Here is a 26,256-nt window from a genome sequence, read left to right on the forward strand (position 1 = left end):
CTTACTGGAGTGCACACTTGAGCACGTACTTCACCTCCCTGAGCCTCAGTTTCCTTGTTCTTCAGATGTTATAATCATATTCATCTCATAGAGTAACATGTCATATTATGAGAATTAACTAAGTAAATACATATAAAGAGCTTAGAGCAGTATCTGGGAAGTAGTAAGTCCTCTGTAAATACTATCTATCTGTCTGTCTGTCTCTCTACTGTCTGTCTGTTGTGCTCTCTGTCTCTCTCTCTCTTGTTTTGTAAATGCCTTCAGATCCTTTTTGGATTTTTCCAGGTGACACAGAAAGAATATATTATGTTGAAAGAGCCTATAGAAATTATATTTCTAGAAGTTATAAACTATATAGTTATAAAATATAAATTATAAATTTATAGAAGTTATGAAATATAAATTATACATTTCTACCAAAGTATAGAAATTATAGCTTAGAGTCCCAGTGATGGAGAGATCATCATCTTACAAAACCTTCATTCTGGATAGAACGTTCCTTCTAACATTGATCTTCTTTCTGTGGCTCTACTAACACAAGGCTTAGCAGACTAAGGAATAAATAAAGTTATTAGTTCTTGTTATTAGGAGCAAATAAAAATACATCCGATTCTTAGGTTGAAAAATGTCAACATAGCCAAAGGACCAGATGCAAGGATGTGTCTTTCACATGAACTGCTGCTAATAAATTTCTACCTACAGTTTTTATGTCATAGGCCTTATTTGTTATATGTTTCAAACCTTGATTCTCACATTCCGTGTGTTAGTTATCTCTGCTACTTTTGTGACCTTTGACCTCACGAAGTCACTGATAAAAATGACTAGGCCCTGAAACGGAAACCGAGCCCTTTCCTGCATTATTAAAAACCTTCCTCCAGGCTGACATCAACAGTTTTGAGTACTCTTCAGTAACTGCAAAACTACCCGAGCATTATTATCCATTTCACATTTCTCTTTGAAAAGCAAACATGAGAGAACCTGTTAGGGGCCTGTTAAAATCCAGATATACCTCCCACCCTCCCATGTAGTACATGTCTTTCTCTTACTTATCTGAAATTTCCCACTACCTACAAAATGAAAGAAAGCTGTAGGCAGAATGGAAAGCAGAAAGCAAAATGGGAGAAGAAGTGAATATGATTTTTCTATCTTTTAGAGACTCTCTCTTCATTTTTTTTTTTTTTTTTAAAAGAAACTCCTTTATTTATTTATCTATTTATTTATGGCTGTGTTGGGTCTTCGTTTCTGTGCGAGGGCTCTCTCCAGCAGCGGCAAGTGGGGGCCACTCTTCATCGCGGTGCACGGGCCTCTCACCATCGCGGCCTCTCCCGCTGCAGAGCACAGGCTCCAGACGCGCAGGCTCAGCAGTTGTGGCCCACGGGCCCAGCCGCCCCGCGGCACGCGGGATCCTCCCAGACCAGGGCTCAAACCCGTGTCCCCCGCATTGGCAGGCAGACTCCCAACCACTGCCCCACCAGGGAAGCCCTCTCTTCATTTTAAATAGAAAGTAGCATAAGACGATATGAATTAGTGAAAGTTGAAAGGGAAGAGATAACAGTTACAATGTTCAAAGAATTCGTTTTACCAAAAAGCTATCACTTTCAAGTAAAAGTATTTGGCTACTCTTCATTTTTCAGTTTCCTGATTTAGATGTTTAATTTTTGCAATACAGTGTTATTATAGCCACAATTGTATGGAGTCTTCTTTTAATGTCAGTGTTGAGTTGAAGTGGAAATTCCCAAAGGGATGTATACAGTGTATGATACATGTGGGTACTTGGTACTTTTTTTTTTTTTTTTTTGGCTGTGCCACATGGCATGCAGGATCTTAGTTCCCCAGCCAGGGATCAAACCCGTGCCCCCTGCAGTGGAAGTACAGAGTCTTAACCACCGGGCTGCCAGGGAAGTCCCTACTTGGTACTTTTTGATGGTGATGTTAAAAATAATGACTAGGAAGTAAAACGTCTTAAGACATTTTCTACTTTTAAGGCACATTTAGGAAAATATTGTAATTTTTTTAGGAGACCATTTTCTATAAAACAAGTGTATATGTTTATTATAATTTTGTTTCCGTCTATACCAGACAGTCAAAAAATCAAGTTAAAGAAGTATCTGGAACCTTATATTCTGGTACAGAATGATTGCTAAAATATATTATTAAGTGAAAAGTACAGGGTATAGTTTGCTACCATTTATGAGAAAAAATGGAAGGGTACAGGAGAAATTGGTAACATTTATTACTTGTGGAGAGGACACTGGTGGCTGAGGGACAGTCTTTAGTGCATTCTGAATTGTGAATCATGTGACTGTATTACCTAACTTAAATAAACAAACAATAAATGCATAAGGAAAAAGAAGCTGGGTCAGGGAAGCAACAATAAGTAGTTATTATTTTTTATTTCCTTTTATTAAGGGTGTATGGGTTTTGGAATCAGATGCACTTAGATTTGGATTCTGGCTTGGCTGCTGCTGGCAGTTGAACGTAGGGAAAGTTACATCACTTCATGTAAAATTTGGGAAAGACCTTCTTGGCTGGGTTTTTATGCAGATCAAATATAATAAGGACCATTTCTTAAACTTCAGTTTGTGATGATCTGATTTGAGGGTATGAAATGAAGGAGATGAAGCAGATTTAAGCCTGGATATGAGCATCTTCCTCTGAAGATAGCTTTTCACTATCCAAGAAAGACAAAAGACAAGATCATCTTAATGCTTGGGTTCCAGGTGGTGAATAGATTTTGGCTGAAGGTTACTATGAATCAAAAGTTAACTTTGAATGGATCATTATATCCAGCCGAAAGGGTTCAACATGTCTTTGCAATTAAGGAAATTGAGGGGTTAAGCAAATGATAGTTAGACCCTTCTCCTCCGGAATTTTGGAAGAAATTAGCCAATGAGGTATAAGCCATCTCCTTTCCCCTGTTATAGCAGCAGTCTTGTGAGAGTTCAGAAGCTCTGCTCTGGTGGACAGAATTCAGGGGAGGCACCATAAAGCAATCCCTGGATGCAGAAAAGGACTGCTGTTATATCTGTGTCATTGCCTAAGTCACTCCTGGGACAGAAAGGTTGAACCCTAGGTAGAGCCATTAATACTGCATTCTCTGTAAACTATATACATTCCCAGCTAAACAGCTCGATATGCTGAACATTTTTCCCTAGGGGTTAGAGGTAGGAAAATATGAGATTAATATTTTGTGCAGTATTTACAATTACCTTTTTGTGTTTGTACTCAATGAGTGGGCTTTATAACGTGAATCTTTCAGATGTAAGGACCAGAAAGAGAACTCCAGTTGTCTAAACCAGAATGGAATTAGCTTAGGTAACAGAGTTCCAGAAACAGGACTGACTTCAGATGAAGTTTGATCCTGAGGCCCAGGATGGCCTTAGGCTCTACCTCTATGTGATACTTTCGTCTTTGTCCTCTTCTGAATATTGATTTTTCTTTAAGCTGGCTCTTCTCAGTGTAGTAAAAGTGATGGGACCATTTCTAGGTTTTGTACCCTCACACCCCATCCTCCAGGGGAAGAGAGAACACCACTCCTGATCATCCCAGAAGCCCCATGGATTTTGTTGCATCTCCTTGGCTTGAATTGGGTACTGTGCCCATACCTGAGCCAATGGGATATGCTGATTGGCTTAAGTTATTGGATTTCAAGCCTGGCACCCCTTCAAAGGATTCTGATTTCATTGCTCTGGGAGGTGGATCCCATGCATTGGTATTTTAAAATATTACCTGTTGGTTCTAATGTGTGGCCAGGGTTGAGTTTATTAGCTTAAGCCAATCAGTGTCCAGTCGTAGAGCTGAGAATATAACTGTTCTCTAAAGGAAAATCGGGGTAAACTTGACAGACTGATGAGAGAAGGGGAAAATATATCTTGGAGAAGCAAACGTCAAATGTCTGCTTGTGGCAGACAGATCAGTTGCCCCAGTGTCTGTATCACATCTTTCTTTTTTGCTACTAGAACCCAGATTTTGTTTGGGGCCACAGTGTGCCAGCCCCAGGGGATAGATCGTGATTTGTCCAAATACTAATGAGAATCTGTGTCCCCACTTGTCCTGTCTCCCTTGCAATGAGAGAGAGAGGGAGAGAGAGAGAGAGGGAAGAGCTGAATTGCTCTCTTTGTCCATAGCAGAGAGCACAAAGAAATTTTAAAGTTAATGCATATGAGATTGGAAGTGTAAACCTAATATTTGGAGGAGTTATGGAAGTAGCTACCAGAGAAGAAGAAGAAAAGAAAGGAGAAGGAGGAGGAAGAAGAAAGAGGGAGGGGAGGAGGAAGTTTCTATGTGATTATATTATTTTTATAATTAAAAATAAATTGGGCTTCCCTGGTGGCGCAGTGGTTGAGAATCTGCCTGCTAATGCAGGGGACACGGGTTCGAGCCCTGGTCTGGGAAGATCCCACATGCCGCGGAGCAACTGGGCCCGTGAGCCACAATTACTGAGCCTGCGCGTCTGGAGCCTGTGCTCCGCAACAAGAGAGGCCGCGATAGTGAGAGGCCCGCGCACCGCGGTGAAGAGTGGCCTCCGCTTGCCACAACTGGAGAAAGCCCTCGCACAGAAACGAAGACCCAACACAGTCATAAATAAATAAAAAGTTTTTAAAAAAAATATTAAAAAAAAAAAGATCTTTTTAAAAAAAATAATAAATAAATTAATTAATTAATCTCTTTTGAAGTTGTTCCTAAGAGTATAAGATTATTTTAAAATATGTCACCTATTGTTAGAGTACATTTCTTTAAATGTATAAATCACCTTTTTAATAAGAAGTAAGAGTACTTTTTAATGGTGCTATGTTCCCACAACCTCACACTAATACAGTATAGGTATGAATAAAATGTTTTAATTTTATGCATGAGAAAATGATTCCAGGAGCTTAAATCAGAACTCAAGGTCAAGGCGAGCTCATGGGATCGAAAGCTGCGGGACACCTAGCTCCTGATGGTGGCAGGAGATTGAGCTTTGTCCTCCTTTCATGTTTGGCCACATCCTTCTTATCTAGCAACCCTGATCTGATTTGGCCAACAACTAGGGAGGAGAAAAACCTCAAAAATTCAGCTAAGCATCTTCAGTTACTTGTTTTCAATCAAGTTTTTTCAGTTTGACTTGGTTCCCAGGTACCTTATGAAATTAAATCTGCATGATTTCTTTTATTGCACCTCTGCTAATGTACTCATTGTTAAAGTTTCAGGCCACAGCATCACAAAGACCATAATGTATTACTTCAGAAATTATGAGTAAACAAAGATTTTTTTAAAATAAGAGTTTAACTTTTGATGTCTAATAGATTTGAGCATCAAGTCACTTGTGAAGAATATTTAACTTGTTATTTTCAAATTGTTTGTCTAAAGAAAATTGTTACAATTTTTAAAATGTAGAAGGACATCATAAAACTTGTTTTTCTCTAATACCAGGGAATAAATGAGTTTCTTTAGTTGCGGGTAAGATTTTGTTCATCACCGTTTCTCATTTGCTACATTTAGATTCTGTTCTTTGGGATCGTACGTTAAAGAGGAATTCAAATTCCCCTCTTATTTATTTTTTCAAAAGCCAGTACTTACTTAAAACTCTGCCCAAGCTTCTTCTGGTTTTAGAGCTTTAAATTTTACACAGAACTTTCAAATACTTTCATATATGATTATCCATGACTATTCTGTCGAAAGAAGACAGTAATAATATGGATTTATGAAACACAGCGTTTCATTCTGTTAATCCTAACAGGCACTTATCCCGTGCATCGTGTGTGGATCCATCCTTCGCAGATTTTAAAATGTTACATCGTTGCTTCACCGTCTAACCGTTTATCAGAGGAACAGACACTGAAACGGAATGGATTTGTACAACATTCCGTGTTAGTATTTTGGAATAGTAAAAGAACTGATAGATGGACAGCAAGAAAAGGAAGATTAAAAAAAAGTCTGAAGCCCGGATTACCCAGTGATGAATGGGTCTCCGAAAAATAGAGATTTGGCTACACTTCCTTCAGGACAGAAGTTCTGAGGCATCAGCCTAAGGAGCTAAAAGAAAAATTAGCAGAGACCTTTAACCGCAAGTTAATGAAGCCACCTAGTGGTTTGTTACATCATTTAAGGTTGTGTGAATGTGGAAAGCATCTCATCTGTGGATTGACTGTGTGGGTCTCTAATCAAGTGTGAGTCGAAGCCTGATCACTTTTCATTTAGTCCAGCAAGGAGGGTACGTTTCATTGAGAATAAGCACAGTGCTGCTCTGGGTAATCTTTTGTTTATTCATAGTCTTTTTTTTTTTTTAATAATAATTACCAAATTGACCAGATACTTTTTTATTTATTTATTTTTATTTTTGGCTGTGTTGGGTCTTCGTTTCTGTGCGAGGGCTCTCTCCAGTTGCGGCAAGCGGGGGTCACTCTTCATCACGCTGCACGGGCCTCTCACTGTTGCGGCCTCTCCCGTTGCGGAGCACAGGCTCCAGACGCACAGGCTCAGTAGTTGTGGCTCACGGGCCCAGTTGCTCCGCGGCATGTGGGATCTTCCCAGACCAGGGCTCGAACCCGTTCCCCTGCGTTGGCAGGCAGATTCTCAACCACTGCGCCACCAGGGAAGCCCCTATAGTCTTTTTTTTAATCATAAAGGACTTAAGGTAACTTACATGAAAATACGAGAGCACAAACTAGAAGAAGATGAGAAAAGAGAAAAAACATAAAGATATAAAAAGTAGTAAAAACTTTTGATAATTCAAAAATGCTTTCAAAATCCTATATGTTTTCCATGAAAGGACTCTACATTTTCAGGTAAGCACGGGAACTGATCAGTTATAAAATTCACAACGTTCAGAACAGTGAAACATTTTTTAGGAAAAGTGAAATCCTAACCTAATGTCAAGAGCAGAGAAATTTTTCTTCTGGAGGTCCTCACAAATGCGGTACTACCTAATGTCATGTATAATGTCCTCAATCCTCATAATAGAAATCATCCTGAGTCTTGGGAGATTGTTTCTTAACTGTGCCTACACTGCTTTGGAGGAGAATGTGCCCCAAACTCCATTTTCAGGGCTTACATTAAAGCATTTGATCCTCACAATAAGCCTGAGAGGTAGGTAGCATTACTATCTCCATATTACAGATGAGGCCACTGACACACAGTGAGGTTATGAACTTGCCTGAAGTTAGGCTGTTAATAAATAATGGAGCTGGGATTCAAACCTGGGAAGTCTGGCTCTAACACCCATGCTCTTTTCCAAAATGCTATATATACTGAATGACCCATCCAATGAAAATGGCAATACTGTATTGAATACTTACACAGTCTGTGGGGCATTAGATAGGAGTGCTTTAACATGGTGCTGAAGATGAGGTCAGGATTGCATATTTCTGAGATGACCCAGTCAGCCTTGCCCTCCAGTGTCACAGACTTCATCCCTGACCCCAGTCACTGCACACTTATGCAAACACATGTGTATACACACCTTTGGTCAAAAACAGAGGACCAGGAAAGAGTACTCAGATTCACCACTTCCTGATTTCTAGGAAATTGCTGAAATCCATGACCTTTTTATAAAAAATTTATTTTATTGAGGTATAGTTGATTTACAATGTTGTGTTAATTTCTGCTGTACAGCAAAGTGATTCATTTATACATATATATACATTCTTTTTCATATTCTTTACCATTTTGGTTTATCGCAGGATATTGAATATAGTTCCCTGTGCTATATAGTAGGACCTTGTTGTTTATCCATTCTCTGCATAATAGTTTGCATCTGCTAATCCCAAACTCCCGATCCTTCCCTCCCCCTTCTCTCCTCCCCCTTGGCAACCACAAGTCTGTTCTCTGTCTGTGAGTCTGTTTCTGTTTCATAGATAAGTTCATTTGTGTCATATTTTAGATTCCACATATAAGTGATATCATATGGTATTTGTCTTTCTCTTTCTGACTTACTTCACTTAGTGTGATAATCTCTAGGTCCATCCATTTTGCTGCAAATGGCATTATTTCATTCTTTTTATGGCCAAGGAGTATTCCATTGTATATATGTACCACATCCTCTTTATCCAGTCATCTGTTGATGGATGTTTAGGTTGTTTCCATGTCTTGGCTATTGTGTATAGTGCTGCTATGAACATAGGGGTGCATGTATCTTTTTGAATTATAGTTTTGTGAAATCCATGACCTTTTGATGTCTTTGTATCTTCAGATACAAGATCTAAAATGCAATCATAACAAAACGTGCTTTATTTTGCTAGCTTTTCCTTCTCAAAGTGGTATCTATAAATGTTTGGGCATGGCAGCTAAATTGATTTCTCTTAACCAGTCATGAAAGTTGATTAGGGATGAGCAAGGCAAGCCTTGAAAGAAACTTGGTAGGGAAATAATGGCATCATTGAAAGATTTCCGGTTAGTGGAGTCAAAATATCGTATAACTTGAGTCTTAAATTGAGCATTTAGAATGATGTTCTTTTAAGCTGTGCTTTAGGATAGTTGTGTGGTTAATGTTCTTGCCAAGAGGAAAAGGTATACTCTATAAAGTGACCCTTCTGTATAGAGAAGGCTCCTTGAAAACAAATTTCCATGGCATTTAAAACAAATGCCTAGCTCAGTAAAGATTCTAATGCTCCTGAAAGATTCAAGTTCTGTTTGGGGACCAACATGATGGCCTACTACTCATAAGATTGAAGTTTTCAGAATGATAATCTTTTAATAGTTCTGATGAATGCTTGAAAGATTCATCCTATCATAGGAACATAAATGAATGAGAGCAATGCTGAGATATGATGAAAGAAACATTGGCTGGAAATCAAGAAACTTGGGATCTACTTCAGGTCTGCTTTATTCTGATAACAAAGAAAGACACAAATTCTTTGTGTGTCATTTTTCTTTTTTTTTAAAGATTTTTTTGTTTTTGATGTGGACCATTTTTAAACCACTGGACCACCAGGGAAGTCCCTGTGTGTCATTTTTCTCATGAACTTTGGAGTGAGATCTGAATTCAAACACCAATTCTGATACCTGTTAGCTGGATGATACTGGATTAGCCAGTTAACCTTTCCAGGCTTCAGTTTCATTATCTATAAAATGGCTCAGTAATACATAGATTTTATTAGGTGCTCACTGTGTGCAGGTATTTTATATATAAAGGTTTTTTTTATACCTTTTACCTTTATAACTATCTTAAATGGAATGTTCACTCTTGTTATCCCTACTTTACAGGTGTTATCACTGCAGTTGAAAGAATAGGTAACGTGAAGAGTTTAATTAGGATAATTTATGTAATGTGTCATATCACCTGGTATACAGCAGATTCTCCAGACAGGGAGCTGATGTATTCCTGTTGACTTCATCTTCCCATCTTCTTCTCTGCTTTTGGGATTTGTTTTGAAGATTAGTGAAGAGGAGAACCACAGGCTTAAACAGCTTAACTTTGGGAATTAGGGATTTAGACCAAAATGTAAAAATAAAACTGAATTTTTATTTTCCTACAGGAGTGGCAAAAACTCAACTATGATATCTACACCCTGCGACAGATTCGAAGGGAAGTGAGAAATCGATGGAAACGCATTTTAGAAGATTTAGGTGAGTCTGAAAGTGATTATGAAATGGTAAAAATAACCAGTTGTGATCGTTCCTCTTCACTTTCTCCAGCATGGTTTTTATGAAAGGAATGTCAGTAACTGACTGATTAAGGCTACTGTGTACTAATTATTTTCCCAATCCCGTCCTCCCTGTATCCTCAGGCATAAACATCTGATGTTTCTGTTATCACCAGACCCTGTCTTGAGGACATATTTTGCCATGTGTTACTCCATCTGTCCTCAGTATCAAGTAGCACAGGGCAGTGGAATCATATGGGCACCACCATTGACTTTTTGGGCATTGTACATTGATTGCATTAGATGGGAGTGATTGGCCAGTTAATCATAGCTCTAGAAGGTAAGGCAGATTGGGAGAAATATTATTTGTAAGAGAGACAGCAAAATACCTGTGGTATTAGAGTAGATATTGGGTATTGATTTTTCTTAAATCTGCCAGGGTTGTGATACAATAAACGTGGTCCTCACATTATAAAGTAAGCTTGTTTTCATGTTTTAAAATGATGAATTTATCAATTTTGAAGTCCTCAGTCCTTCTGCTTTGAAAGAGAACATGACGCCTTGGCATCATAACCTTTCAAAAGTGGGGTACCAAGTTGCTAGCCGCTGTTGCTTTAGTCGGGATATGTTGGGGTGGGGTGGACCTCTGCCCTCTTTACTCACCCAATATTGTTCTGAGTTAATAGTCTCCTCTTTATGATGTAAGTTATCCCAGGAAGGGTAAATCTGTGGGTCTTTTAGACCTTTGGGTAAGTAATTTAACCAGTCAGCCGTATTGCCCCGGGGCAGGGAATCTGGGCTTGGAGAAGTAGGGGCCTGAAGGTGACCGTTGTGCAGGTTGCAGGGGAAGTAGGAATTCAGGAAACAGGGGAGGAGGCGAAGAGTAGGGAGTGGGAGGAGGGTTTCCAAACCAAAAAAAGGGGCAGCAGGCAGTCAGTGGATGAGTATCTGAGGCTTAACTCGGAGGAAAAAGTTAACAGAGAAAAGCTGGTAAGAAGAAATTGCAACAGAATTTTAATTAAAGACCCCACCCACCTCACTGTGCTGGGAAGCAGCACAGGGAGTGGTGCCTTGGGCTTCAGTTTCCTCATATTTGTTCCTAATCCACTGTTGGGTCCCTTAATCCCCTGCAGGACCATCATTTCCTTGTGACTACTTTACGTGAGGGTTCAATCTCTTTACCTTAGGTTTTCAAAAGGAAGCAGACTCTTTGTTGTCAGTGACAAAACTCAGCACCATCAGTGATTCTAAAAACACAAGGAAAGCTCGGGAGATATTGTTGAGACTGGCTGAAGAGACCAATATTTTCCCAACCAGTTGGGAGCTTTCGGAGAGATATCTCTTTGTTGTGGTAAGTGGATGTCTTGGTCCACCTGCTCTGATTTTGCTTTAAAGTTTTGCTTCTCTATTAGTCCATATTCTCAGCATTCTCACACCACCGGCTCCACCATGGTATGAGATATGGCAGATGATGCTGGCATCTTATGCGTTGGTACCCAGTGGCCAGCACGTCATAATCACTTGGAGGGCTTGAAAAATTCAGGTTTCTGGATTGCACTTAGACCAGCTGAGACTTGGCATTGTGGCTCAAGAATCTATCTGTATTTTTCAGCCAATTTTGCTGTGCAGTCAGCTTCTTGAACCATTTTTAGGTCAAAGAGATGTGAGAAATATTGTGTATATAACCTAAGATTGAAAAATGATTTGAAAGGACTCTAAGAGCAGTGGAATGTTTCTTGGATAATGTAAGTAAGGGCTAAGGAGTGTCTCTCAATTTGTTGGGAAAAATTTAATAAATGTTTTACTCACTCATCATTATTTCTAGGGTGGATATTGTGGTTTTTAGATTGGTTTTCCCACCAACATGGCTTGGTTCCCATCTTGACAACATTTGTATTCTTAATTTTTTGGCAGGACCGTCTCATTACACTCGATGCTGCGGAAGAATTCTTTAAAATTGCCAGTCAAACTTACCCCAAGAAGCCTGGGGTCCCATGCCAGGCAGATGGCCAGAAAGAACTGCACTACCTTCCCTTTCCGAGTCCCTAAGGGAGAGGCTACGAGGCAGAATGGGATTTCTTCCACTGGAACTCAACAGCCTACCGAAGTTGGACAGATGCGTGTAAAAGAGAATGAGCAAGAAGAGGGCTAGCTAAGAGAAAAAGGATTCTGAGTCCTGCAAAAATCTAAGCGTTTGGATATCTGGCCATCATGAGGACTTGACTATATGATAGTTGAGGCTGCGTTGAAACGCCCTGGTGATCTTGCATCAGAGAGTTGGCCAGTGGGATATTTCATCATGGGTGATTGATTAGATTCCAAGAACCCATTGCCCCCATTTTGGTTTTGGTTGTACAATAAGCTCTAGCCACTAATCCTACTGGGAGAATAGGATGTTCTAGTTAATAAAATAAGATTAATAGAGCTATCATTGAGCCCAAATATGGATTACCAATTTTTAAATAATTGTTATATAATATAGGCTAACACCAAAATAATACCAGGCGTGACAAGACCTTTCTTTGATTTGGAAGCACCTACAGAACCTTGGAGGTGTTTGAGGCATCGTTTTGAGATTATTCAGAAGTTTAGATGTACCAAATAAGAGAACTATCTAGGAGTGCTGCTCAGAAGTGAATCCTAAATAGAATGCTCCCAAGCAGAATTTCCTGCAGCTACACGTGAAAAGCTGCGTCTTCAGCTGTGCTACAAGCATCTTGAATTCTCAACGTTATTGATATCTGGTTACCTCATTTTTACATAGTGTCCAGCTCACGTCCACAAGCCCTGGATATTTTATCTGGGATAGCATCTATTTGACCTTTACTGTCTTGTCTTCTCTTTAACCTGTTTCCGGCTTATTGACTGAGAGTTGCACCTGCCCAGGGACCTCTCATGCAGCGTGGCCTCAGCTCCAGGACCCAGAGTGGGCGCGGAGAGCCCGTGGTCACAGTGCACTGGGGTCAGTGCTCACCCTGCCAGCCTGGGGCTGAGCCCCGCGAGCCACCAGCAGCAGCAGTAGCAACTCTGCAGGCAGTGTTGCATTGAAGAAGGTCATTGCTGGACGTTCTTCCATCCTGAAGATGATTTTCAAAGTGGAGCAATTCTGTCAATACAGTTTGCTTCTACCCACAGATTGAGCAGTCCAGTTTCAAAAGTTAATTGCCACCTAAGCAAGGAGCTTGCCATGAAATCAGGGTTCATTTTATTGAAAAGACTTTCAGAGCTTGTCGGATTTATCAGTAGACTGCTGAGAACAATGGCAATATTTTTACTTTTACAGATTTTACTTTTCTGACTTCAAGTTAAAAAGTAACTTGTATTTAGTCTGTGCAGGGGATTGTGACTTGAAAATTTCCCTACCCTGATTAGCTCTTTTGGTAGTGAACACAATGTTTAAAGTATTTGTTAGAGGAGATACACGTTCTCCGTTTATGAATGCTTTGCAGACCAGTTTAACTCACATGTTTCAGGAATATTCTTCCTAGTTTAATAAGTAAACTAAAAATTTTATTTTTTAAAATAAAAAATACATTTTTATTTTGTTGTATTTAGTACTTAATACCTCTCTCATGTTGTTTAAAATTAGCCTGCAGATATTTTCCCTCACCTCTATAGGCTCTTGCAAGATAAACATACAAAGAGTGAGACAAACAAAAACAAACAATAAATTAAACCAAAAAAAAAAAAAACTTTGAAAATCATATTGTTTTCATCTTTGTCCTTGGAATTTGTATTTTGTCTTTCTGCCTTTTTTTGGTGTCAAAATAGATGAGATTGTTTGCATCTATGGAGAATACATTGTAACCGTAGTCTTTATTTTTGGTAATGAATAAGTAAGGATAAAATTGTCTCTATGATTATAAAAACTCATGGAATTATCCAGGAAATTTTCCTTGCAAAGAATTAAAAGGTTTCTGTATTTACTTTTCAGCTGAATGTGTGTCATATTTCTGAGAATTAAGAAGGAACAGATATTCTTTCCATAATTCCTTTAAATTAAAGGGTAAAGAGGCTGAGAGACAGATGGGCTTAAGGACCTCCCATTATTCTAAAGCCAGTCAAGAGGCAGATCTGTGCTCAAGTCCATTGAGGAATACATGAGAGGGGCTTGAGGGTGACTGAAATGACCACTTCGGAAGTCACAAGGTACTCAGCACAACCAGGATCCAAAGGTTCATGTGTGTATGCAGGGCAGTTTCAGGTGGTAGATGGATGGAAAATTTTATATTAATAGTTACTTATTTTAACGTGCACCAGGGGGAAAACCCTATAGTTAGCAGATAAAACACCTGATTTCCTATTCCATGAATATAATTGCAACAAATAATAAAGTATTTATGTTTTCTTAAAGGAGGCCCCAGGAAGGCACAGTGGACACACTGACCAAAGTGATAAAGGATGCTTTGGTGAGGAGTCACCAGCATCACTGAAAACTCAGTAGTATCCCTGTAGGCCAGAGGCTGTTCCAGAAGTGGGCTCACTGGTAGCAATGGGGATGGAAGAATAGGGGCCCAGTGGCAATGCTTCACTGTCAGAAGACAAGTGGACACGATTATCATAACGAATGGCCAGGTCTGAGAGGTACCTGCAGAGAGATTTGGAGATGGTTGATGGATCATGGCATCCCTAGGGGCAAAATAGATGGGTAGCCAATAAGAGTATTACTCAAGCTGTACCATTGAACGATCTCAAGGATGGATGATCAGGAGATAGGTAGGACACAGCCACAGCCGCATAATAAATAGTTACGATCTCTTGCCAAGTTTCCAGACCTTGGCTATTTTCTAGACCCAGAAACTACTGACTAAAGGAAAGACTAGATCCCCAAGAAAGAAGACTTTGAAACACCACTGCGAGTGTATATGGCACTGCTTCCCCTAGTCCTGCCTCTAAAGGACCTAAGGTCATTTACTGAGATAACTGTACACTGGGGAAAGGAGTATACACAAACACTCTGAGGACATGGGACACAAGATCCAAGTTGACATTGATACCCAAGGACAAGAGTATCATTACAGTGTGCCATTTAGAAGGAGGGTACGTGGAATTCAAATAATAAATGGAGTCCTACCCCAGTTCTAAGTCACAGTAGGTCCATTGAGTTCATGGATCTACCCAGTGGTCACCTTCCCAGTTACAGAATAAATTATTGGGCTGAGCATACTTGGGACTTGGCAGAACCAACATTCATTTTTTTGGCCTGTGGGTTAAAAACCATCTTAATGAGAAAGCTAAGTGAAAGGCTCTGAAACTGCTTCACCCCCTGGCCAAGATAGTAAACCAAAATCAATACTGCATTCCAGAAAGGTGACAGAGATTAGTACCCTTAAAGACCTAAAGGATGCAGGAGTGTTGGTCCTGATTATAATTCCATTTAATTCACCACTCTGGCCCTAAGACTAGATGGACACTGGAGAATGAAAGTGAATTATTGAAAATTCAACCAAGCAGTAGCCCTAATTGCAGCTGCTGAGCTAGAGGCGGGATCTTTGTGAGAATAAAGTAACAAGTCTCAGCTACAATGTGGCTATTGATCTGGCAAATGCTTCTTGCCATACCCGTCAGAAAGGTAGGTCAGAAAGTGTTTGCATTCACTTGAGATGGACAACAGTATACATTTATGGTATTGCTCCAGAGCTATCTAAACTCTCCTGCCGTCTGTTATAATATAGCCCCAAAGGATCTGGACCATCTGGGCTCTGCAGAATATCACATTGGTTACTATATCGGTAACATTAGATCCGATGAGTACCAAGTGGCAAATGCACTGGAGACCTTAAGGAAAGACATGCACCTCAAAGGATGAGAGAGAAATTCTACAGCGTCTCAGGGGCCTGTCACTTCGGTGAAGTTTTCGGGGGTCCATTGGTCTGTGGCATGCTGAAACATCCGCTCAAAGGAAAGGCTGACTTATTTCATCTTACACCTCCCACCTCTACGGAGCCAGCAGAATGCCTGGTAGGCTTCTTTGTGTTGTCACCTAGAAATACTGCTCCATCCCATTTAACTGGGTGACATGAAAAGCTGCCAGCTCTGAATGAGGTCCAGGCCAGGAAAGGGCTCCAAAGCAGGTCCAGGCTATGGCTACGTGGCTTGACACTTGTATCATAGGACCCTGCAGACCCCTTAGTATTAACAGTCAGTGATAAGAAAAGCTGCTATGTGGAATTTATGGAAAACTCAATAGGAGAATGACAGCACAGACTCCTTGGGTTCTGGAGCAAGGCCATGCCATTTGCAAGGGATAGTTACCCATTACTTGAAAAACTGCTCATCATGAGTTGGGTTTTTGTCAGACTCACGAAGGCATGAGTGCAAAGTCTAGCAACAATCTACTTTTTCCCTGTTATTTTGAATGCAATCTATTAATTTTAGAATAGTTTTAGATTTACAGAAAAGTTCCAAAGGTTGTACAGAACGTTCCCATATGCCTCATATCAAGTTTCTATTGTTAACATCAAACCGTGGAGTGGTACATTTGTCACATCTAATGAACCACTATTGATGCATTATTATTAACTAAAGTCCACAGTTCATTCCAATACCTTAGTTTTTACCTAATGTCTTTTTCTGTTGCAGGATCCCGTCCGGGTCACTGTATTGCATATAGTCATCATGTTCTCTTAGGCTCCTCTTGGCTGTGATAGTTTCTCAGACTTTCCTTGCTTTGGAAGACCTTGACAGCTTCGAGGAGTACTGTTAGAGAATCTAGAAGAGAGATGACAAGTATTACTGTGGCCTTGAGACCAGCTGTAGCAGCGGGGCTGTAAGTTGTTCAGTTAGCCTTTCCTCAGGAAAAGAAATGCCCCAGACTCCCAGAGGATCCTCTCCCAGGATGTGCCATAAAAAGCAAGTGGATCCAAGCTTGGTGTCTGAGATCTCAGCCGGGCCTCTCTGTAGGAACTGACATCAACCAGTGAGAGCTGCCTTGTCCAAGGCCGCTCCCCGGTTAGGGGCATCCTGCCTCTACTGACTAGTTAGTTGGTGCAGGGCTAGGAAGAGCTATCCTAGCTCTAGAGCTCCCCATTAGATTGACTGAGGCCTTTATTGTGACGACATCTCAGTACAGTTTTCCCAACCCTGCCTTTCCTCTCTCCTCCGTAGGTATTTGCTTATAAACTTCTTGCACGCCAATCTCCATTTCAGAGTCTTTTTTTCAGGGAACCCCATCGTGACAGTATCTTGAGTCAACAGTAAAATACACAAGTCTGCAATTGTAGCTAACACATTCATAGTGATTCTCCATTAGTTTTAGTATAACTAGGCTGGAGCATTTATCTATTGAAATACATATTATTTCATTATGAGTCATTAAAATATATTAAATATGTATTTATCTTGGGTATTTGGGCATTATTTAAAAAAATGTTAATTAGGTAGTTGTCGTTATTTGTAAATTCGTTTAACATAAGTGGTTAAATCATTTTTAAAGATCATCAGGAAAATTAACTTTCCTTTAGCTAAGAAATTAAAGTCAGTAACTTCTGGAAGAGGACCGCACTGACAGCAGCAGAAACTAGTTTATGTGGTTACTCGCCAATGATCAAAGAGGGATCGTGGCGCAAAGATGGCTTGTTTTCCGTTGGATTAATGCATTTATCCATTCTCTCAGATCACTTTCTATTACTAACATCACAAGAAATCTGTTTGAATTTGATTAAGTTGCATTGAAAGGAGTATACTCATAATCTCCAAATCACTACTGTGTACAGAGTGAAAAGGGCCAGCCACTTTGAACTTTCTTTTACAGTGTTTCAAAGAGTGTTATTATTAGCTTGCAGAGTATTATTCTATATTTTGCTTTGACAGGCTACAAGTGGACATATGGCATTTCAATTTTCATCTCCCTTAGCTTATGGGTTTAGAAACCTGGGCTGTGGAGAACTGAGTCAGGGAACCAAGTCTTAACTGAGTCTCATCCTTTAATCATTTAGTAACTAAATGGGATATATCTGATTTTGCTACTCGTCTATATTCTAAGTGTTTAGTGAGATTAAATTTAGAAAGAACAGTATTTTGTATATATGTATATATATTTCTATATTATATATTATAAAAAGAACAAAAGTAAAATTATGAGATTTATAAGAGCTAAATAAAGCACAGACCAATCAATCAGTGCTCTTTCAAAAACCAACAGCTGTAGTTTTTAGGTAGCAATTTACTTTAAAATTTCTTCCGCATTAGTAGTGTGAAATGTGTAAGTAAAGTTGATCATATATCCTAGAGACGTGTATTTAGCATTTGAAGTACCCTAATCAGGAACCTACTTTCCAAGATGGTTGTTTAATCATTTCAATCATCTTTATCAAAATGTACACCAGAAAATTCATTAAGTTGCGTAAAGTGTGTTAGGAATGATTTTCCATTTATGAAATGAGTAGTAGTCAGGGTAAGTGGTTAGCTAGAAAGACTGACTTGCCTCCATCATCTCTGCAGGATGAAGGTGTTAAGAATCTCTTATAACCAGCCGTGCTGAAGGGCTAGAGCACCTTTGCCTGCCTGCTTCAAAGACCTGACACCAAGTTGTCTGATTTGGTTATCAGAACACTGTTGTGTCTGCCTAAGAATGAAACTTTGACTCAAGTTTCTTTCAAACGTTTACTTCAATATTGTGGGTCCTGAGAAAAGAAAGAGGGGAACTTCTTTGGGATTACAGGAAGCAGATGCATAATTCCTGGTTAATGAGTGTTGTATGTTTAGAAGAATTTGGGCTAAGATTTGCTTTCACTTGGTTGCAAGATTATGGGAGACGAGACCTATGGCCCTCACCTTCTTCTTGTAATTGCTGGAGATCACTGATATTTACTAAAAGCCTGGGCATCTGCTGAAAGGTCGCAATGACTCAGGTCCACTACTACCCTCTTTTAAAAATATAAAAGTAATGCAGAAAATTTTTAAATAGTAAAAAACCAACCATAATACTACAATTCTATTATAATCATTCATAACATTTTGGGAGGGTTCACTTTTTATGTGCATATTTGCAATCTGTGTGTACAATTTTCTATCCTGATTATTAAATTTAGGTCGGGGTTCATGAGCTCAAATGCCTCCAAGGGTAACTGGGTAGGGACTGTGGACCAAAGAGAGCTGTGTTCCTTACTCTAAAGGGAGCAGTTGCAGCCTCTCGGCCTTCTGAGATGGCCCACACTCTGTTCAGTGTGCTTCTCTGAATAAATCCACTTCTTACTTAAAAAAAAAAAAAAAAAAAAAAGGGAACAATTATTACTTAGCTCCAAATGATTGTTGTCATGCAAAAGGGCTCAGTTCTGCCAGTTATTCTGATTTTTTTGGCAAGAGCCAAACAAACATGATTTTTATGTAAATTTTATCCATTTAAAAATACTGGTTACTAAATTTAAAATTTAAAAATATTGTGTTAGCCAAAGACATATATACATATATGAAAGGACAGTTTACCACATTTCACAGATCATAAACATTTTCTGTTACTAAGTACCCTCTGAAAGCATCATTTTTACAAAGCTGCATATTAAATTGAGTAGATGTAACCACTTTTACAATCTTTCATCTATTTTTGGACATTTAGGGGTTGTTTCCAATTTTTCTCTGCAATGAACATCTTCATGCACATTGCTTTGTCCTGTGTTCTTAGTGGAATTACAGAATCAAAACATGAATATCTAAATCATACTTTATGTACATCATGAAATATTTCCAAAAGGTTTGTACCAATTTATGCTCTTTCTAGCAATGATGTATGAGAATATAGTTTCACCATATCTTTGTCATCATTCAGGGATATACCAGGAAAAAATTGGCAAAGAAAGAAAAATGGTACCTCCTTGTTGAGTTAATTTGCATGTCTGTTTCTTAGTTAGGGTGAGCATTATTCCGTATGCTTGTTTACCACTTTTATTTCTTTTGTGACTGGTCTATTTGTTTCCTTTGTCCTTTGTCTATGGGGAGAACTCCTACTTTGAAACTGTAACAATGTCAATCTATAAAGCAACCAGGTATAAATAAACATCGACACCTGCTTCATGTTTAAAACATTTGTTTCATGGGGCTTTTCTTTTCTCTACTTGTCAGCTTTCATTCTGGGGGCTTTCACTGTCTCACATGGCAGCATCCACAATAGTGGCAAAATGAATTGAAAGGCATCTTTAAATAGGTTTTGATACTGGCTGTGTCTCTTTAATTTATTGTGTGGGATATAATTCTCAAGGATTAAGACTGCTGAAGTTTTACACCTATATTTTGTGATTGGTTTCTGAATTATTAGTTATGAATTATTTTGAATTTATAAATACAATCTTAATGTTGTGTTATTAGGTGTAAGACTAACTCCTGGCTTTGAGATTCCATACTCAAAATTCCAGAGCTCAGAGGGGTTTTTAAAGTCATCCATTCCAAACTGCTAATTTTGCTAATGTGAAATTGAGTCCAGATTACTTCTCCAAAGCCACACAGCTAGCAAGTAACTGCACCACCGTCTACCACCTGGGCCTCTGATCTCTGGTTTAATTTTCTTTCTGTTTCACCATGCTGCCTTCCTCTCCTGCTGCGTGTATTGCTACATTCTGCGATATAATTTGATCCTGATATATCTGAATTCAACTAATGAATGACTGCATTTCTGTACATTCACATCAGAAATCCATTACAGAAAATATTTTGCTCTTTCAAGCCTGATGAAAAATTTTCATAAAGCCATGGAAAACCTTTATAAATATTGGTTTTGTTACTCGTTTACTCCAAGAGATTATGGTGGTAACAGTGGGAACCAAGAATTAAGAAAAATTATTTCTTTTTCTTTTTTTTTTATTGGAGTAAAATTGCTTTACAAAAGAAGACATACAGAAGGCCAAAGGCACATGAAAAGATGCTCAACATCACCAATTATTAGAGAAATGCAAATCAAAACTACAATGAAGTATCACCTCACACCGGTCAGAATGGCCATCATCAAAAAATCTACAAACAATAAATGTTGGAGAGGGTGTGGAAAAAAGGGAACCCTCTTGCACTGTTGGTGGGAATGTAAATTGATACAGCCACTGTGGAGAACAGTATGGAGGTTCCTTCAAAAACTAAACATAGAACTATCATATGACCCAGCAATCCCACTACAGGGCGTATACCCTGAGAAAACCATAATTCAAAAGGACACATGTACCACAGTGTTCATTGCAGCACTATTTACAGTAGCCAGGACATGGAAACAACCTAAATGTCCAATGATAGATGAATGGATAAAGATGTGGTACATATATACAATGGAATATTACTCAGCCATAAAAAGGAACGAAATTGGGTCATTTGTAAAGAAGTAAGAAAAATTAAGTCACCAAATGTTTTCCTTTATTAATGATAGAAGCACAAAAATGCAGTCCAGATATTTTATTAGAGGTAACTCTATTAGCATCATTATTGCAGCGGTTCAGATTCAATTTGGGGGCAAAACACTGAACTAGTGATTTCCATCCAAAGGCATTTGGTGTTAATAAAATACACACAACAAAGGAATTACCTGCTTTGTTCTAGAAGCTGAACATTTACTCTTGGATATCCTGAATATCCCTGTCTGTTGAAGAGTCTGCATCTTTCTTTATGGCAGCCAAGAAGGTGGCCTAAAGGGTCTTGCCTTTCAAATGTAACAGGGATCTTAGATTAGGCCTAAACTAGTAGTTTTCACACTTGAGGGTACGAAGGTACCTGAGTTCCACTCATGATAGTATGATTCTGTAGGATTAGCATGGAGACTGGGACTATTCATTTTAATAGACTTTTAATTTTAGAATTGTTTCAGATTCATAGAAAAATTGCAAAGATAGTGCAGAAAGTTTCCATATACCTCACTCCCAGTTTCCTATTTTATTAACATCTGACATGAGTATGGTACATTTGTCACATCTAGTGAATCAATACTGATACATTATTATCAACTAAAGTCCATACTTTATTCACATTTCCTTTATTTTTACCTAATGCTCCAGCTGTGAGTCATAGAGAACCCCACACATAAGGTCTTATTTGTCTTACTCAACAAGAAGTCTGGGGAGGGGCAGTCCGTGGATCAGCTGTGTAGTCTGTGGCTTACTTCCTGCTCCTCATCCTTAACTTGTGACTTTAATCCTCATGGCTCCAAGAGGGCTGCTACCTCCAGACTTAACATCTATATCCAGGGAAGGAGAAGGTACAAGAACAAAGGAACAAAGGGCATGTTAGCTGTACCTGTCACTCTGAAAAAGAGTTCTGCTTATAAAATACGATTGTCCAGAACTGGGTCACTGGGTCAGCCATGAATACAAGGGGGTCTGAGGAGGCGAGTAATTTTAACTGGGCACCTTGAACAAAAGTAGAATCCTGTGAGTTAGCAAGAAGGGGAGTACGGCTATTAAGTGGGCGATCAGCAGTATCTGTTTCAGGAAAGCTGCCACCAAAAATGTGTTTATATTCTGCAAATATTTCATGCCCTTTCTTCATCCTTCCTTTCTATCCTTTCATAGCAAAGTGATCTTCTAAAAATGCAAATAGGTTCATGTCCCCTCCTGCTTAAAGCAATATCCTTTGGAAAAAGTTCGAAATCCTAAACATGCTTGTCTCTGCAGCTTCACTGTGCAAGCCGGCTGCAATGGCCTCCTTCTAGTATCGTAAACCCTTTTGCTCTCTCTTCCCATTTCTCAGCCTGCACGCGTGGTGTTCTTTATTTGGAACACTCTCCAGCTGCCTGCACTCCGTCTCCCTCTTAGCTTGTCTGCTCCTACCTTCCATTCATTCTTCAGATCTTCATGTTTCAGTTCACTACAACTTCATCAACGAAGCCTTCCCCAAGCCCACAGATTAGCTTAGACCCTCTGTAAAACACATCATCTTAGAGCGGCATGCACTTTTCTTCCATAGGTTTTGGGGTTTTTTAAAGATTTTTTTGATGTGGACCATTTTTAAAGTCTTTATTGAATTTGTTACAATATTGCTTCTGTTTTATGTTTTTGGTTTTTTGGCCATGAGGCATGCGGGCTCTTAGCTCCACGACCAGGGATCGAATCAGCACCCACTGCATTGGAAGGCAAAGTCTTAACCACTGGACCGCCAGGGAAGTCCCTCTTCCATGGTTCTTAACACAGCCATCATCTTGAATTTGGCTATGTGATTATTAGATTAATGGTTGCCTACTCCATAAACTGCTAAGTCCATGAAGCTGGTAGGCACCACATCTACCTTTGCTCATTGCTCTATTCCTGTGCCTAGTAGAGTGGCTGGTGTATGGAAGATATGAAGTAATATTGGTTGAGAGAATGAACGAAGGAAGGCTGTATCCTGAGGAAGGAGAGTCAAGAGGCAGACTTTGTTTCAAGGACAAAGGACCAATGATGGAGGGGAGGCATTCTGAGCTTCGCTCTGTTTGCCACTGACATTTTCCTTCTTCTTTCCCACTCTGGGATCATACTTGAATTTTAAAGTGAGGAGATTCAAAAAGAAGAGGAGGGCTTCCCTGGTGGTGCAGTGGTTGAAAATCAGCCTGCCAATGCAGGGGACACGGGTTCGAGCCCTGGTCTGGGAAGATCCCATATGCCGTGGAGCAACGGGGCCCGTGAGCCACAGCTACTGAGCCTGTGCTCTAGAGCCCGAGAGCCACAAGTACTGGGCCCGTGAGCCACAACTACTGAGCCTGCACGTCTGGAGCCTGTGCTCTGCAACAAGAGAGGCCGCAATAGTGAGAGGCCCGGGCACTGCAATGAAGACTGGCCCCTGCTCGCCGCAACTAGAGAAAGCCCTCGCACAGAAACGAAGACCCAACACAGCTAAAAATAAAGAAAGAAAGAAAGAAAGAAAGAAAGAAAGAAAGAAAGAAAGAAAGAAAGAAAGAAAGAAAAAGAGGAAAAGACTAAACAAGCTATTTTCTGTGTCCCTCGTGAGACACTGGGAGATGCTTGCAGTGTTGGCAGCAGTGGCATTGACAGCCCATAAGAACGAGCTCTCTATGCAAGGTTGGTGACTTCTACGGCAATGGCCATAGTCTTAGCCTGTCGGTTGTGGCTTCTGCAGAGGCGGAGGGTGTGGGGAGAGCTTCAATTTCACCACAAAGATTGGTGACACCATAGGTAGCCAAGGGGACAATCACATCGTAAGGGTTAAAAGCACAGGCTTTGACATTCAGATCTCAGCTCTGTCACTAACAAGGTACATGACCTTGGACAAGTTACTGAAGTGCTTTAATCCTCAATTTTCTCTACAGAAAGTGGGTAAAATGCTTGTTATGGAGTTTCAGTGAGCTCATGCAGGGAAAGTGATCAACACAGGCAACATCTACTAAGATCCCACTTGTGGTGGCTCCAGCTGTGGATGGGGAACCGGAAGATTCTGGAAGGCATTTAAAGGTGATGGTGGAATTCCACAGTGAGTTGAAATGAAGGTAGAGAAATTTTGTTTTGTGACTGCTCTTGTAACTTTATAGTAACCTCTAAGCTGACAAGGCCTGAGGAGTATAGTTTCACACATTACGGCAAACCTGAAAGTGATCAAATTTAAATTTTGTCTTTCTTTTCACTGCACAGGTCTCTAGAAGGGCCAGCAAGTCTTCACAAGATTGCAGCAGCAGCAGGGAAATTACCAACTCTCCTAAGGTTTTTGTTGATCCTGGGCAGGAAGCAGACTAGGAATTTTGAGGAGGATATAGCAGAGTAGTTGAAAGCACGCACTCTGGAGTTGGATTCTTGGGCTCTAAACTGAGTCCAGGTGTGTAAAGCTGCGGAAGTTATGCAAATTTTGGTTTCCTCACCTGTTAAATAGGAGAAGTAAGACTATCTAATTCATAGGGATTTTTTGCAAGAATTGTACAATTAATTCATATAAGGCAGTGATTCTCAATGGGGAGAGGGGAAATTTTGTCCCCCAGGGAATATTTGGCTACGTCTGGAGACATTTTTTGTTGTCCTAATTAGAGAATGTGCATTTGACATCTAATGGATAAGACTCCAGGGATGCTTCTAAACATCCTGCAATGCACAGGACAACCTGCACAGCAAAGAACAGTCCAAAATGGCAATCGTGCTGAGGTTGATCCTAAGATAAGGTATTGAGAGGAAATCCTGTCTTGTAGAAATTACTCAGTGTCAACGCTCATTAATAAACTTTGAGTAGAAATGACAATGCGTTTGTCACGTAGAGCTTACCCAGTGCTCATGCTTATTTTGACCAAGTGAAAAGGACCAAGAGGAACTTTTCTCATTTTATTTTCTGATGAACCCATACGTATGACATGTCAGTTGTAAGATATGGCTGTCAGTTTCTTGTTTAGAAGATGTTTTTAATTTCATTATCAAGAAAGATAAATGACTCCCAACCATAAAAAATGCCGATCTTTTGATTTGGATGGTTTGGAAGATTCTCCAGTATACTTTCTTAGTGAATGAAGAAGTGAATGAATTGATAATTATAGAGAAACTACGTACTCCAAGGTACAAAGTTTTAGGAATATGTCGCAGACAGGTCTGGAGCATGGGTCTGTTAGGGGGATGTTACTCCTGGGAAATTGACCCTGGGACGCTGACCATTGGCTCTCCTTCCAGTAAACTTTCAGAAATTTGCTTGCGTTGTCACTAATTACTGGCTCCTGTGAGAAGACAGGCAGATAGCCCTGGTGGGGGGTTGGGGTGGGGCAGAACAGAAGGGTATGAAAATGTCCCAGAAGGTTGGCAAAGGAGAGTTTCTCGATGGATCTGATGGCATCCTCATCCAAAGATGTGGTGCCATCAGCAAAAGCGTGAGGATGAGGGTAGGGCACCTTCATGGATACAGAAAGAAAGGGAAGTTTATCTTTCCAACTGATAAAAAAGCTGCCCAGCCTCCTTCATAGTTTTCTGTGTTAAGTAAATTCCATCTTTACCTATATTAAAGTACATTGTAGCCTTTGTGTAGGTCTGCAGGTAACTTTCTGTCAATTGTCACCTAGGGAAAATAGATCCAAGTTTAAAGGGCTTGTGTTGGGAGGATCTAGGGCTCCACAGAAAAGCCCCAGAAGCTGGGGTTGGGGTAGGCCTGGAGCAAGGGGATGTGGAGGGAGTGGCAGAGAGAAGGGTAGGGTTCAGGAAGCCTGAAAACTGGGGATTCCTTTCTTCCACCTAGCCTTGCTTTAAGTGGAGCAGCTATATCTTATCTAGTTTTATTTAAATTTATCTATGCTTTGTAAATTGTCATTCCAAACAATATTTCACTTTTTCCCCTAAAGGGTTCCACTGCTAGTAAAAAAAAAATTGAAAATCACTGGCCTCATCACAAGGAAAAAAAATATTTTTTTTCCATTTCTTTAATGTTATACCTATATGAGATGATAGATGTTTACTAAACCTATCCTGGTAATCATTTCATCATGTATGTAAATCAAATCATTATGCTGTACACCTTAAACTTATATGGTGCTGGATGTCAATTATATCTCAATAAACCTGGAAAAACAAAGAAAACCACTGGCATGTATAGATAAAAAATAGCCCCTTATTTATAGAATGCAATAGGTTAAATCGTTCCCCCCAGAATTTGCTATTCATTGAGGACTTCAGGATGTCAAGAAAAAGTTAATGCAAAACAAGGATTATTTCCCAAAGTTAACAAGATCTATTCAATTTACTCCAAGAGAAGGCTGTTAACCAATCACCCTGGGCTCTCACCCCTGGGACTCTCAGACTTACCATCCGGTCTTTGAACGTGGGATAGAGGGGAG

At 39.7% G+C, this 26,256-nt stretch overlaps 1 protein-coding gene across 2 annotated transcripts in view; it reads left to right on the forward strand.

The window, feature by feature from the left end:
- The window catches only part of MREG (melanoregulin), a 104,882-nt gene extending 91,427 nt beyond the window's left edge, over positions 1-13,455 (forward strand). For both annotated transcript variants that reach the window (XM_068544514.1, XM_068544513.1), the window contains exons 3-5: positions 9,456-9,546; positions 10,751-10,914; positions 11,478-13,455. In XM_068544514.1, coding sequence (XP_068400615.1) covers positions 9,456-9,546; positions 10,751-10,914; positions 11,478-11,612 — 390 coding nt within the window. In that variant the 3' untranslated portion in view covers positions 11,613-13,455. The remainder of the gene's footprint in view (positions 1-9,455; positions 9,547-10,750; positions 10,915-11,477) is intronic.
- The last annotated feature ends 12,801 nt before the right edge of the window (positions 13,456-26,256 follow it).

The sequence above is a fragment of the Eschrichtius robustus genome, chromosome 5 (assembly GCF_028021215.1).
Source record: "Eschrichtius robustus isolate mEscRob2 chromosome 5, mEscRob2.pri, whole genome shotgun sequence".
NCBI classification, from domain to species: domain Eukaryota; kingdom Metazoa; phylum Chordata; class Mammalia; order Artiodactyla; family Eschrichtiidae; genus Eschrichtius; species Eschrichtius robustus.